General features: G+C 35.2%; 1 protein-coding gene across 3 annotated transcripts in view; it reads left to right on the top strand.

The window, feature by feature from the left end:
- The window catches only part of Cdh18 (cadherin 18), a 917,427-nt gene that overhangs the window by 697,222 nt on the left and 204,099 nt on the right, over positions 1–16,106 (top strand). For all 3 annotated transcript variants that reach the window (XM_029470124.2, XM_085831363.1, XM_021183199.3), the window contains one exon: positions 13,246–13,365. In XM_029470124.2, the coding sequence (XP_029325984.1) occupies positions 13,246–13,365 (120 nt within the window). The remainder of the gene's footprint in view (positions 1–13,245; positions 13,366–16,106) is intronic.

The raw sequence follows: 16,106 nt of genomic DNA, 5'->3' as shown, positions 1-16,106 counted from the left end.
AGTCTTGATCATTTGAAGATGTACTCCTCACAGTAGGATTTGTTAGCATCCTTTCTGGCCACTAATCCCTGGTATCAGTAGCATCCCTCACACTATATAAAAACTTGATGTTTCCAGATATTGCTAAATATTCTTAGAAATTTTAAGTCATTCACATTTACCAGCTGAGAATTACTATCCCAGGAAATGTGCAAGACAAGAAAATACAAAATGTAGAAGCATGAATAAAAGAATATATTGTGTAATTTATAACTCTATACCAAGTGAATTCCATAGTTTTAGAATGCTCAAGTTATCTATTTTATAACCAAAGTTATTTTACATGCAAATTTCATGTTGAAATATTAATTATCATATTAAATTTCACAATGGCATATAATAGAAACTAAATCATAGATAACATGAGATTATCTTGGCTGTAGAACAGAGAGGTTATGTAACCTTTATTTAGATTACATACATGTATCATGGTCTAGTGATGGCCATATGGTTGTATTTATATGCATATACTAAGTGCATATTATTATATTTAGACATATTTAATAAGTTTTGATGGAGTAAAATGTTTGAAAATATATTATAGCACTTATACATTTTATCAGTTCAAATTTAGAACTCTTTTCCTTTGTTCATTATTGCAAGGCATCATCTAGATAGTGCTGATGACCATCTTAATCCATTTCCATTGTCACATTCATGCATGAACCTGAGTAATAAGTAAAAAGCCAAAATGACCTCACAAGGCAGAATACACAAAATCATTTGTGTCTCCCATATGATGGCTCTGCTGAGCATATCAAATAAGTGGCAGTACAGTGGTGGAGAGCTTGAGGGACAGAGGAATGAGCATATTTTTAAACATCAAGTCTCCAGGAAAGTAACTCTGGTCCCACAAGAGCCACTTTAGTTTCTTTAAGACAGTGACTACCCCAGTGACTTAGTGTCATCTCAGTAGACCTCTATTCCTGAAAGTCCCCTCATGTCTCAGCATCATTGCGCTGGGGACCAAGCTTGCAGCACATGAGCCTCTGGAGATTGTCCTCTATAGGAGCAGAATCGGGGCAACCCTGAACTCTTATCCCTCTCAGTCTTTTTAATTTCTGGTTTTTTTTTTTAAATTTCCAATATCTAAGAAGCTACATTTTTATAATAGTCCAAATTATTTTTATACTTTTGTAAACTGTCTAGTCATTTGACAACTAACACTAAAATATGACATATTCAGTAATATGGTAAACCATAGTCAAAATGAATAGTCACCACTGTATAGAGTAGTATCTGTTTTTGAATCAGAGGTAAGTGAGAATAGCGTAGCTGAGGAATAAAAAAGCAGGAGAATATTAAACAGTACTTAAATGATGTTGCCATTATCATAAGAATGCTTCTTAAATTATTAAGGTATCTAGTTATTAGATTATGTTATAGAAATAGAGGTTATTAATCTACTATATACAATGTAAGGAATTATCAGTATACTGTTTACCAACTGTAGGTTCTATGGGACACTGAAATGTTTTCAGTTATTAAAAAAGACAATTTACTTTGCTTATAATTTTTAAATTCATTGTATACCTTATGATGGGTGATGTAACTACTACCTTGTTCCTCTTATTGTCTTCATATTTCTCCTCCAATCTTAAAAGCACAGAGCCTATTTGTGTGTTTCTTGTTGCCCAGCAACAGTATGCTGCAGCTGCGGTGACTTTATTGCCCTGTTTGTCGGGACCTTGATTTAGATCTGCTGGAGCATCCGGGGAGCTTCATTCTGGACACCTGCCAGAGTTCAGGCAATCATATTCAGATAGGAACCCTAGGGACATAAACTTGGGGATGATATGATATGAGCAATACGAGGCTTGTATTACATTTCACTTGATAGATAGCTTGTACTTTATGATTTACCAGGTAGACCTGAAGAACCACTCACTAATTGAACAAAAAATTTCCAGTTATGTCACTTCCATTTTTCCTTGTTTCTTTCTTCTGATAACTTTTCTTAAATGTTAGTTTGCTGTCATCTTATAGAAAAGTGACTGAGTTCATTACTTTCACTGTGATCAAGTAGCCTATAGGAAACTTAAAGATCAGTTTCTTTGGCTCAAAGTTTAAGGGATACAGTCCATTATGGAAAGGAGACCATGGCATCATGACAGGAAGGGAGATGACCGCACTATGTTCACAATCAGGAAGTAGACCTGATTTAGTTAGGATCATTTTCATATCATTCTTCCAGGCTGGACGTTAGTCACTCACATAGTCAAGCAAAGCTTTTGTCCAGCTTCTAAAGTAGCAGCACCATTGATGGATCATGTTTGTAAGCACAGGAGTTTACATGGTGGTGTTTGACATTCCCCAAACAAAATAAAAAATGTGGCCCAAAAGCAATATTCATTTTGTATATTTACAGCTCAGTAGCCAGAATATTATTCTATGGGGTCATATACAATTTGCTTTTATTTCCTTAAAGCTCAAACTGATGCATCTCTTGCAAGTAGTGCTTTTTGACTTGGTTGTCTTGTTTGAGGTCCAAACGCCTGCCTTGACAATAAGTCTGAAGTTTGACTCCACTAGGAAAAGAAGCAATGAGTCCTCCACCATTGGGCTCCTGCGGTTGTGTCTCCAGAGCCTGAGGGAGAGCTTCAGGGATTGTGTTTTTAATTTAAAATGTTTGTATTGAAAGATGTTTCTGACAGAAAGCAAAGGCTAAGCTGAGAATAGAAGGAAATATTTGAAGAGGAACCTCAGGGTTCCTGCAACTAGTTCATTTTAGTCTGATCATTTTTCTAACCATCTGATTTAAAGCAAAACATTCTCTTAATACTTGTTTTATACACTTTCCACAAGTACTTCCAGGCTGAAAATTATCTTTTAGAATTACAGACTCTTAACATATGCAACTAGTGGTCTGGCTATCTGGCTAAATTTTGTTGTAACTGAATTGGGTAATGGTGCATCTAAATGTTTCCTATGTATGAATACATCTTTTAATTCTAAATTGAAGAAGGAACAAATAACTCAAGCTAACCTCTCACTACTGATAAAAGGTTGAGCTGAACTAGTGGTTTGGATTTCAATATATAGTGAATTTTTGATGTTCCCTTTACCTTTGTAGAAAACTCATAGAATGCTTTGATAAAGTTGAACTGCTCATAAAAAATAATAGGCGAATAAAACAAAAAACTCTGTTCTGCATTTTGTGGATCATATTAACACAATTTGTGGACTCAAATTAAACCCAAATATAGTGTTTTTATGTGTGATAAAGGATCGCTGCCATATGCACACACTTCTTTGTAGAAATTCAAACAACATATAACAAAAATATGAATACATTAACCCAAGGCAAGCTGAACACAAATTTAATGATACTCAAAAGATGTCCTCAATATGTTTATTTACAAGGCAAACTATTGGATACATTTCTTATTGAATTTGGAGCTCACTGGAATTCAGGATAACCTTGAATTCCTCTTGCCTCTGCCCTATATCCCAAAGTGTCAGAGTTACATCTGTATATGAAGCCATGCCCAGCTTTAACATAGGTACAGAGAACTCTGGCCTTTTTCTTGTTCATTAAGAGCTGTTTCCCATGGAACCTATCTCTAGTCAACTGTTTAGTTATCTTATTAAAATAACTTTATTCTTCACTCAAATTTAGTGGTTTTTAAATTTAACCTCATATATACCTAGAGTAATACAGGAGTTGAACAGATTTGCATAATGATGGACAACTGTGTAATTCTCTCTGAAAAAGGAGATCTTAGTACTAAAATCGTTTGATTAAATCTTATTTACCAATGCTCATAGTATGAAAAATTATTTTGGGGAGCTTATAAATTTAAGGAACCTCAGAGGCACTGTGATAGAATGAAAACATTTTCACTTGTTTTCCGGTAATATGTTATAAACCCTTTCTTATTTTGACATTTTAAGTTAAAGTTTCCAACAGCCCATTACCAGTCAACATTTGCTCTTGTATTTACAAGGCTCTCTTAAAAGAACATTCACCTTTATTACACACAGACACACACAGACACACATAGACACACACAGACACACACACATGCACACACACATAAACATATACACACACAGGCACACACACACACACACACATACACGCACATGCTTTTACCATCTTCATTCCATTTTACTGTTTTTGGTGCTTCTGTAATTTCATAATATGGTATCAACTATTGGTATACTACATTCTGTATTTCATTTTGTTTGCACATATTTATGATAAATATTCCTTTTGAAATATCTTCTCAGACATGTCCAAATTACATACATACATACATACATACATACATACATACATACATACGTAATGTGTTTTATGTATCAATAACAAGCAACACCTAAGTTTGAGAAGCTATAAACAGCAGAATTTATATTCTCCCTCACATGTCCCTGCACTTGGTGTAATTTTGCTGCTTGTTGATATTTCTCAGGGACACAAGATACTGTGTAAACTCCTGTCTCAACAGGAACATAACTAGTATTTCACTGTCAATGCACTGAATTAAAAATACTAAAAATGATTTGAGATCATGTTCTCTGTTATGACATTTTAAAACATACATGAGATTTGCATGACTTATTGTTTATATAAACTACATGTGATGTCCCCTCTTTTTCCTGTGATGAGAGTGATAACAATTCCTAGCTGATATCCAGTTATTTAAATGTATGATCTCCAATATTTGAAGTACTCTGAACAGAAAAGTATCACCTGGATTAGAGTGTGGGTTCATACATGCAATATTTACTTAGGTAGTCAAATTATAGGCAATTTTATCTTACTCTATAGATCAAACATATAAATAGATGACAGAGACATAGGCAGATAGATAAGACTATATGTAGATTTGGACAGTGACCAAACTTTTCAATCCTGTGAGGAAACCCTAGCGAGCAACAACATCAATCTCTTAGGTCCTCATGTGACACTCGGTTGAAGTCTGAGGATGTGTAGTGAGTGAGAGTCAACCTTGCCAATTCTGTTCATCTACTCAAAGAAGTAACACGTAATTTTGAGCCTTTGATTTTTATTTGTTTCATTTCAGCTCTTAATTTGACTGTCTCTCCTCATGTATGATTTTGGATGTTTCTGGCACTTGTTTTCCTAAAGTCTTCAGTTGCAACATTAAGTACTGATTAGATATATTTCATTTTATTGTAAACATTAGTGATACAAATGCGTCTGAAGACTGTCTTTATTGTGTCTCATATGGCTTAGTGTGTTCTGCTTTCTTTTTCATTTAGTTCTGGAAAATTTTAAACTTCCCTCTTGATTTCATCGTTGGCTCCACTGTCTTGGTAGTGTTCTGTTTAGTGTTATGCATTTTGTTTCTATTTCTCTTTGTTGTTTCTGTTACAAATTTCTGTTGCTTTTATTACAATTAATCTAATTTATTTGATTTAGTTCATTGAGCTAAGTTGAAATTCAGGGTGTGATTTCAATTTTCCTATAGCTGTTAAATGCTGTTTTATAGCCTAATATGTGTTCAATATTGGAAAAATCCCATGGACAACTGAAATGATTTATAAAAATATGGATCCTGTGTTCTTGTCCAATCTGTTACTCAGTGTTTTTTACTGCTTATATTCAGGCAGTGAAATGTGTGTATTAGTTTTTGAAATTTTGATTTTCATGTGTTTTCAGGTCTTTTTTTGAAAAATTATATTAAAATATTTGTTTCTCTTCTATAACCAGTTGGATATGTTTGTTTTTCTCTTGTGATTTTAGTAATCCTTCTTGAATTCTTTGTAGAGTTGTACAAAGATTTCTCTTCCCATAAATTACTTTGTTTTATCATAGAAAGTTTCATTTTTATTCAAATTCAGTAGTTACTTTTTTTCTGGGCTGAAATATATGAGTTAACAACTGTGGTCTCTCATGACATAAAGAAAATGTTTATCTTCGTTCTGGCTTTCAGGTTTTCCTGTAATTTAGTACATTCAGTGTTATTCTAGCAGTCTTTCCTTTATAGATGATTCAACTATTTTCACTTGCAAATTTTGTTACCTTTGATTACTCTCTGTTTTAATGTTTCAACTATAATAAGGCATGGACAATTTCTTTGCCTTCCTTTCCTTTCCTTTCCTTTCCTTTCCTTTCCTTTCCTTTCCTTTCCTTTCCTTTCCTTTCCTTTCCTTTCCTTTCCTTTCCTTTCCTTTCCTTTCCTTTCCTTTCCTTTCCTTCTTCTCTCTTTTTGCTGTTTTTTAAAAATTTCTTGTCTACTATATGTTCTGTCAATCTCTTGCAGCTAGATAGGCGTCTCTTTTTTCCATGTCTGGAAAACATATTTTTTTGGAGATATATTTGTATGCCTTCATTACAGTTTTATCTTATTTCTGCAATCCATTTTATATATATTTTTTTCTGAAATACCAATACTTCCATTCAATTTTTATTGACTTTTATTGAGTGATCTAACTCTAGTAATTAACATTCCAGCCCTGTCTCTGTTTCAGCCTATCCATTCTGTGGGTGAGACTTTCCACTGAAGTTCATAATTGATTTCTTGAATTTTTCATTTATAACATCGTTCCAATTTAGCTTTTCTTTAAAATATAATCAAACACTATTTTTACGTGTTCACTTTTTCTTTTCTTATTTTGATTTTTTTCTTTTGGTTTTTTTTAATCACTTATTCACTATTATAATCATTGTTTTGAGTTGTCTTTAGTTTGTCCACATTATTTTCAATACTGGCTATTACTATGGGATTTGTATTTTTGGAACTGACATGTTATTTTGTTTTTACTCAATGGTTTTTGGTTTAGATGCAGAGTTTGGTTGTTGTGGTGGTGGTGTTGGTGTTGGTGGTATGTATGTGTATTCAAATCAGGTTTCTTCTTTCAGATAAAACTATATCATCACACAAGATTGATTAGAGGGCAATTTTACACTTTTCTTGCCTGGACCTAAGTTGGAAATGGGAATTAGAAACAAGCAAAATTATTAGCTGTTAATCAAATATTGATCTTTTATAAGGAGGGCTACTCTTTTTTCCCAGAACAAACTAATAATTATTATCTAAACTCCTCTGAGTCTGATTCTCAGATGGAACTAGTTTATGGATTTGCTGCAGTAGATAATAAAAGATAATAAATCAGTTACCTGTGCTAATTACTACCCCTTATGATTCTGTATTTTATGTGTACCTATTGTCTGACCATGATCCTTTGTGTTCTCCATCTCTAATTTTACCTTAGACAAAATAATTCATTACTCTGTAAAAGAATAGCAATACACTATATATTACAGTAGGACAGATGTTTATAGAAATAATTCTGAGTGTGAAAACTTGGTGAATTATGGTTGCTCCCAATGCAGAAACCAAATTCTCAGAGTAAGGCTGAGAAAAGAGCTAACATATAAGTGTAAATATAGACACTGAAAAGGTAGCTTGACAATATGTTGATTTATCAAGACAGAGATAGGCAGTTCCCTGCTAGTGACTATGAGCTTCGGAAGTCTAGGTTATTGACTAGTTTACATTGCAAAGTCTGAGTTCCTTCTAGCAGAGGGCCAAAGGGACTATCAAAATGCTGTTACTTATCATCATAATGATGAGAAGGATATTCAGGATATTGTTGCAGTCAGGGCTCAACAATGGACAATGGATCCTTCCCTTATAATGGCCTGGAGAGCAACTACTTCCTTTTCATCACATTGCTTTATCATGACTTACTCACTAAATGAGCAATGAATTATTTTTGACACTTGGTTTATCTATTCTGCCTTTATTAATTTAAGAAAAGCATTCTCTCAAATGTAATTTTTAAAGAATCCAGATTTTCTAAAAATGGCAATATTTGATGGACAACTTTATGTATTTTTTTCAGCTTCAAATAGGTGAGGGAGTATGCTTTCTCCATATAGTAAAGTATCTTTCTATACAGTTAATTATTTTTATTCACACATTGATAAGGTCATAAAATATCTGCCAGCTCCTAATACAAAGAAGAAGTTAATACTTTGAATGTAGAGACCATAAGATTTACATGTTAAATTAGTCTTCATATTATGGTAGATTATAGAATACCACCTTAATACTCCCTGCGTTCTACAAGTACACAGTTAGCAGAGTGTACACATTTATAGGTGAATTTTAGGGTGCGACATACTAATACTTTCTGCATGAATCAACGTTCAATAAAAATATATTCATTACCAGTTAGTACAACATTATACTGAGAAGGGAAAAAACTGTGTAAAATATATAATAGAAAAATTATATAATGTAAGACCAGTGAAAATAATTGCTGCTCAGTGATTGTAGGTCTTGAGGTTGTACTATAATATGACCAAAGAGATGAGACCTAGAGAGGGAAAAAAAAAGATTGAGAAGGAAATACAACTATTGAAAGAATACCAGCACCGTTGTGTTTCATAAAAAGAAAGAGTGAGGATATGCTTTGTAGGGATGCAATATGGTGCAGTGAAAGTGGTTGCCTTTGGGCGCCCATGCTGAGATCTCCATCTCCCCTGAGGTACCACCCTTATGAGGGATATAGTATGGAATAGAGTTTATTTAGGGCATGGGGAGTGGAGCAGAGGGAGTACAGAAACCTACACACAAACACACACAAACACACACACACACACACAGGGGTGGGGAGAGAGAGAGAGAGAGAGAGAGAGAGAGAGAGAGAGAGAGAGAGAGAGAAGAGGGAGAAGGGAGAGGGGAGAGTTAAAGCACAGAGGTGGACCAGGAACATGTGGAAAGTGGGTGGGGGGAAATGAAGAATGGTCAGACAGGATAAAAGTAAGAGTGTAGGAGAATAAGAGAGTGATGAGGGGCTAAGAAGCCCCCCTTTTTGATAAACAACCCCAAAATATCCTATATATAGTTAAGGATGACCAAATTCTTGTTCAACTTCCATGCCTTTAAAGAACATTTGAGCATTCATTCCGAAGTGCACCCACTTTCCATCATAATCCCTCTCTAATGTTCCTCATTTTGATTTTGAAAACTGAATCTGAGAATTCATTTGGTGTCCGTATATCCCAATGGCATTGGGCAGCTACAAACAGGAGTAAATGCTTTTTCCTTTTTCACAGTACTTGAGTCTGGAGCGCCATTGTTTAGCGATTCATGAACCCTAGCAATTCTAATCAAGAAATCTAAAACTGAATGAGGAATACTCTCAATGAATCTATGTAATCTTGAAAAATATTTACTTCACTAGTATGGCAGAAATAGACTGAATTTATTCTGTATTTTCAATTTTGATTATTTTTATTGGTTACTTTATTTGTTTACATTCAAATGTTATCCTCTTTCCCTGTTTCTCCTCCACAAAGCCCCTATCCCCTCCCCCATACCCTTTGCTCCTATGAGAGTGCTCCCCCATCCACCCACCCACCCACTCCAGCCTCATTGCCCTAGCATTCCCTTACACTGGGTCATCAAGCCTCCACAGTACCAAGGGACTCCTGTCTCATTGATGCCAGATAAGGCAATTCTCTACTACATATGCAACTGGAGCCATGGGTCCCTCCATGTGTATTCTTTGGTTTAAAGACTAAACCACTGGCTAAATAGCCACTTTTTTACTGAGTCAGGCATGCTGGGCTATTGCCAGGTAACTGTGAGGCAGAGTTTAGAAGGAGTACTAGGAAGCCCTGCTCCAAAGGCAATTCATGAGGAAAGGGAGGAGAGGGTAATGGAGAGGGGGCTTTCAGAGTATCTGTGGGGACACTCTCTTGCTTTATAATTTTCCCCTTTTCAGTTGCTCATGAATGCCAAAGGACACCAGTGCCAGGAGTTATATTATGGGAAGAGAGTCAAGGACCAACAAAGTACCTTATCTTTCAGCATATGAAAATGTTACTTTGAGAATCAGTGAGAATGGCAAGCATATGATTAGCCTCATTACTTGTACTACAGTAACTTTCTCTGTAGGAAAAAGAAAAACATACACATTGTTTACAGTTGCAGGGGCGGTTAACGGTGCCCATGCTTTGTCGTATAATACCATCTACCTCTATCACGCTTTTATTGTTTTTATGTGTGTACTTGTATTTGTCTGCGTGTAGGTTGTGCATATGATTACAAGTGTTCTGAGAGGCAAGGCTAGAAATATCAGATCCCTTGGATCTGGAGTTACAGGAGGCTGTTTGTTGCCTGACATTGGTACTGGGAATTGAATCCAGGCCCTCATGTAGGACAAGAAGTACTGAGCCGTATATTCAGCACATACTTTATCTTGATATGTAACTCTAGAGACTCATTTGTAAAACAATATGTGTGATGTTGCATTTTGTCTAAAGATTAGGATAATATACTTGCCTTTATACAGACAGATGCACCTGAAGTGTGATTAAGTTTCATTAAGGTATATAAATATATGAGAGAAAATGTCAGGAAAATATGGAACAGTTTAAGGAGAGGCAGGAAATTATGACTGTGTAGGGCCATTGATTATATAGAGGTTTTTCAGAATAGAAATGTTTGAATGGCATAGCTTTTAAAAATCTCAACATGGTTTCTTTGTAAATATCATTATATATAACATTCACTATATATTGATTGAATTATTAAGTGGCCTTTTGACATCCCATTAAAATAATACTTAGCATCTTCTTTCATTTAAAGAAGAGAATATAAAACTTATTTGTCTAATCAGAAATATTACATTAGATAGTTCAGTAAGCATGTAAATTAACACAACAACAACAAAAACAGCGTATTAATTACTTAAGCATATAGGTAGAATAAAATGTGTATGTGTGTGTGTGCATTTGGTCGTGTGTGCTTCTGTGTTTGTGTGTGCTGTGATTAGCACAAATGTGAACATAGAGCATAATAAGGAAGAAACAGGACAATTTACATGACTTAATTCTCTTTCCACCATGTGGGTTTAGAGAGCATATTTCAGGTCATTAAACTCTGCAGTAAGCAAGATGTCCGTCTGCCAGATCCAAAAAATAGTGATTTTTTTTGTTGTTGTTGTTGGTTGTTACTCACCACATATGTTTCAATAAGTGTTATCATAAGCACATTTTTTTAAATTATAACTGTTAAATGAATAAAGTATGGTCCTATTACACAATGACTAAAAGTCACTGTTATTAGTCTGTTGCTGAAACTCCAGTGTTCCTGTTTAGCACCAAATTACGCTGAGTCTTAATGGATCTTGCTTTCTCTGAAAGCCTTGGCAAGCCTTCTAAGATGTAAGCCTTAAGAGCTTCCTTTAGAGAAGTGCTTTCAGCCCTCAGAGATCTTCTGCTTATTTTTATCCAAAGTTTTTACTCAGTGCCAATTCACTTGGGATTTTAACGGAGTTGTGAACTCTGACACATCATGTGTAGCAGTTGGCAATTTCAGAGAGTATTTGCTTAGTATTTAAATGCCTTATTAAATATGTCAAATTGGCCTTTAGGGACTTTCAAAAAAGTACACTCAATCGCTTCTCATTGATATGCAATTTGATAAAATGTGTGCTATTTAAAAAGCACCAGAACAAAGAGAAGCCAAGTGCAGGGAATGACACAGCTGATTCCCCAGAGGAAAAAGGACTTAAGTTTTATTGTAAAGAAGGTATTTGGAAAGCCTTTTTCACATATTTAAATATGTTCAGATTTGTTTAAAACATCAGCTGAGAGGAACTAATCCCCAGACTGTGAACAGCAAGAATGTGCCACAGGAAAGACAGAACAAAACCCTGCGTGAGAAATGGCTTATGTACTTTAGAGTACAGTGTCTCCAGAGTTGATGTCTTCAATAGAAGTACTCTGCAAGAGGCACATGTTTCCGTACCCTTGGGCAGGATTTCTTCAAGGAAAAATAAGTGTGGCAGCGAATGTGATGTAGGCATAACAGGTATTAGTGAAAGCAAAATAATTCCCAGAGTATTAGATTCCTTATTCAATATTCTGACAGACTGGTTCAATTTTAGTCCTTATTCTACATATCTTCCTTTGGATATTGGAAATTCCTTTATACCATTGACACAATGGTACAAAGTTTAAGTGAAGGAATTGCTGGGTCCACTGCGAGAGGATATTTATTGACAGCAAGAAATGCTGATGGAAGCATTTCTCACACTTACGGTCTCACCTCCACTTACTTGCTGCCTGGCATGTGCATAAAATGAATATAAAAACAATAAGAATTAAACAAAAACTTGATTTTTATCATATAAACTTTTAAAGGAAAATAATGTTGTTTATTAAAATGATGAATATAACTGACACATTAATTTCTTTTACAATGTCTATTAGTGGGGCACTAATCATATTTGATTCTCCAAAACTACTAATCTGAACCATATTCAATCAACACATGACAGTATTCACCTTTACTTTATCTCACTCAGCAATGTGGTTGGTACTAAATATCATAGAGAATTATTTATTCTTTCCTTCCTGGTTTTTAAGATTAGAGTCTTGATGAAATTCAACTGTCAATGATGAGGACAGTGCCATTCATTCACCAGAAACTGCAATACCCTGCACTCAGTGTTGCACTGTTCTGTAAACAGGTGGCTTACCGAACAGAAGCATTTTGTCTCACAGCAGCAGAAACTCGACATAGGAGGCAACTGTTTTCAGTGCCGTGTTATCCCCAAGAACAGTCTAGTGTGGCCATAATGCAACATCACGGAACTCTTTTTTTTTTTTTTTTTTTTTTTTTTTGTGGTTTTTCGAGACAGGGTTTCTCTGTGTAGCTCTGGCTGTCCTGGAACTCACTTTGTAGACCAGGCTGGCCTTGAACTCAGAAATCTGCCTGCCTCTGCCTCCCGAGTGCTGGGATTAAAGGCGTGCGCCACCACGCCCGGCCACGGAACTCTTTTTAATTTGAGGTCCTATGTTCTTGATAGCCCGTGGAGAAGATAAACCATATATTTGTAACATAAATTTAAGAAGTAATTTCTAGGGGGCTGGACAAGTGCCTCAGTTTCCAAGAGTATTGGCTGCCATTCTAGATGACCTGAGTTTAGTTTGACCTATGTTGGGCTGCTCAAAACTGCCTGTAACACAAGGTCCCAAGTATCCAATGCCATCTTCTGGTTTTTTTTTTTTTTTTTTGGGGGGGGGTACCACTACATATACACACACATGCAAATAAGTAAAAATTAAAACAAAAAGGAATCTTAAAAGGAGAATTACATTTTATAGGACATAGGAAATTGCATTGAAATTGCATCAACCCCCTTTAATTGTGTTCAAATGAGTTCTGTGCTAAATACCATCACACACTAAAATTTGTTTTCCTGAATGCACAGGTACCTCTGTTCTGCAGGTGACAGCTACAGATGCAGATGACCCCACCTATGGAAACAGTGCTCGAGTTGTTTACAGTATCCTGCAAGGACAACCTTATTTCTCTGTAGATCCTAAAACAGGTTAGTGCATTTGTGTACCACAGTGTGCAAGCAATTCCGGCAATGAAACAAAATGACTCTCTTTTCTGTTTACTGTTTTTCCCATAATTAGCGACATTAAATGCCATTAAATTTACAGCTATTTTTCTAAAGCAGTTTAAATATAAAGATAACTGTTTATTTCTGTTATTCATACCAATTGAAATTTACCATTGAATGTTTCTATAACATTTAAAACACATTCTTTATAAAAGAGATATTGAATATTATATTAATAGAATAAACTTTCCAAACATGTCTTGGTTTATATATTACTTTTAATTGTATATCAAAGATTGCAAATTATTTATTACAATTTCTAATACTTTTTAATAATTTGGTTGTTAAATATATGCCCTGTTACTCATGAATACATGAAAGTATGTGTTTATGTATATATGCAAACTAAATATCAATAATGATACACATTACCATGAACTACTTCTATGTCTTCTCTTTGGATTAACTTTTTGGAATTAGAAATTCTTTCAGCCATCTAATATTTAATTAAAGAAATTAAGATAATAACCCACATTCTTAAATGTCCTCTTTAAAAAAAAACTTAGAGAAACATATGAATTCTCTCCTCTTTCTTCATTTTGGTAAATATTGACATATTTCATCCCATCATTTGAACTAACAGAACTTCAGAGCCTTTTGCTTTATCATTCTGCTAGAGAAGACATACACAGCACATGTCCTGGCTAAGTGGTTTCTTCATGATAACATAAGTGAACTAAATGCCTGTTTCCAACTAAGGAAATGTTTAATATTTAACATGTGACTCTTGGGATTCAAATTTTAAAGAATTTCAAAATACATTGTGAAAGAAAAGATACCTGGGAGGTTCTAGCAGGCACCTAGGTTGATTATGATCAAACTAGATGCACTCTTTCACTGTTAACATGGGCTCTTCATGGATGTACTGTGACTTAGTTAATGCAGATCCTTTAACATGGGATGTTCATGGATGTACTGTATATGGGTTAATGCAGATCCTTTATGGATGGTGCACTCTCAGTTAACAGAGAATCTTCATGGATGCACTCTGTTACAGTTAACCTGGGATTGTCATGGATGCACTCTGACTCAGTTAACATAGGACCTTTATGGAAAATTAAGAGTCCTGTAGCTATGACCATGGAAGATACACCTGCTCATAAATGTCGCCTTTTAAACATTACATTACATAGCCAGTAAGAAATCAATTATTATTTATTTAGCACATTTATAATTAAATTTATAATAGTATCATTTCCCCCCTTTTCTCCAACCTGTTATCCCCAGGTTCCTTGTACCAACGCTTCCAGTGCTTCTTCCTCAATTCCCAGTAAATTGATACATTTTCTTCATTATTATTGTTACTATTATTGTTACAGACATGTGTATGTTTATGTATATGTATTAACAAACATCTCCCTTCTGTGTCTCTGTCTGTCTCTGTGTCTCTGTCTCTGTGTCTCTGTCTCTGTCTGTCTCTCTGTCTCTCTGTCTCTCTGTCTCTCTGTCTCTCTCTCTCTCTCTCTCTCTCTCTCTCTCTCTCTCTCTCTCTGTGTATGTGTGTGTTTTATCTCTGACAACTCTGTATTGGTTAACTAATTAAGAGGGCTCATTCATGATCAAGGGGCTCAATCATGGGAGGGCCTAACTCTCCCTCTTGCATCAACCATTATTTGCCTCTAGTATTTTTGTTTGACTGGTTGATTGAGTAATTACTCGTTTGTTTGGTTGTTTGGTTGCTTTTGCCTAAGAGAGGGAACACATACAATTTTCCTGTTCCACATTAGCATGCTTATTGTTTATGAAGTTATTTCTTAGAGGGTCTTTCACATCATGATTCCTGATATTCAATCTCTAACAGTCATTTACACCCTTTAAGGAATTGTTCCCCTCGCCATAGACACATGAACTGTAATAGTCAATGTCACCATTCAGGCTGGGTTCCCCCAAGATCTGGTGATCTGTGTATTGTGTCAACTTATGGGTGCTGTGATTATATCTCTTTGCTGTAAATACAAGCCATTTTTAATGGTGGGAAGACATATGCGCTTTTCTATGCCTATAAGAATAAGATTAAGAATATAATAGGAAGTTACACTGGTCTAGCAAATTCATGGGAGCAGTTTACTTTCTAAAGTCCATGACCTATCTAGCCCTGGGAAGTTGACTATATTTCTAGCACCAGGCATGTTTTCCCTCCTGTTGTCTGAGCTTCAGTCCCATTAGACTGCTGTTAGATACTATGAAGGAATTGTCACTACCTTTACCCTTATAGATATCTTGCCATGTTGGTCATTGCTGTGATTCATAATTTTTGCATTTGGATTGGACAAGTTTGAAAGTTTGCAGAGTAATTTTTGGTTCCTTGGAGAATACATTGCAGGAAGGAGGTATTCATGTCAGATATACCGTAAACATCAGAGTACTGTCTTATGAGTATGCAATGTCTTCAACAATAAGGGTTTACCTTAAATCCCTCAAGAGAAAACCAAGTGGGGTGTTAAGAGTCTATATTTTTAGACAGTTACTTAGACTACCCTGGTCAACTATTCAAAAAAAGTTTCTCATGACTAGTAATAAGGGTTTTGTTTGTGAAAGCGATTCTTCTTTAGCTGAAAGGTTTAATTCATGTCTGTTTCTGATAATTATATATAGTAAAGTACATACCGCTAAAGAGAGTCAGGTCTTAAGCACACTTTCAGGACCTAGTGCAACTACATACT

The sequence above is a fragment of the Mus caroli genome, unplaced genomic scaffold (assembly GCF_978045245.1).
Source record: "Mus caroli unplaced genomic scaffold, Mus_caroli_1 scaffold_16, whole genome shotgun sequence".
Classification (NCBI taxonomy): domain Eukaryota; kingdom Metazoa; phylum Chordata; class Mammalia; order Rodentia; family Muridae; genus Mus; species Mus caroli.
This window is presented reverse-complemented; position numbering and strand designations above follow the sequence as displayed.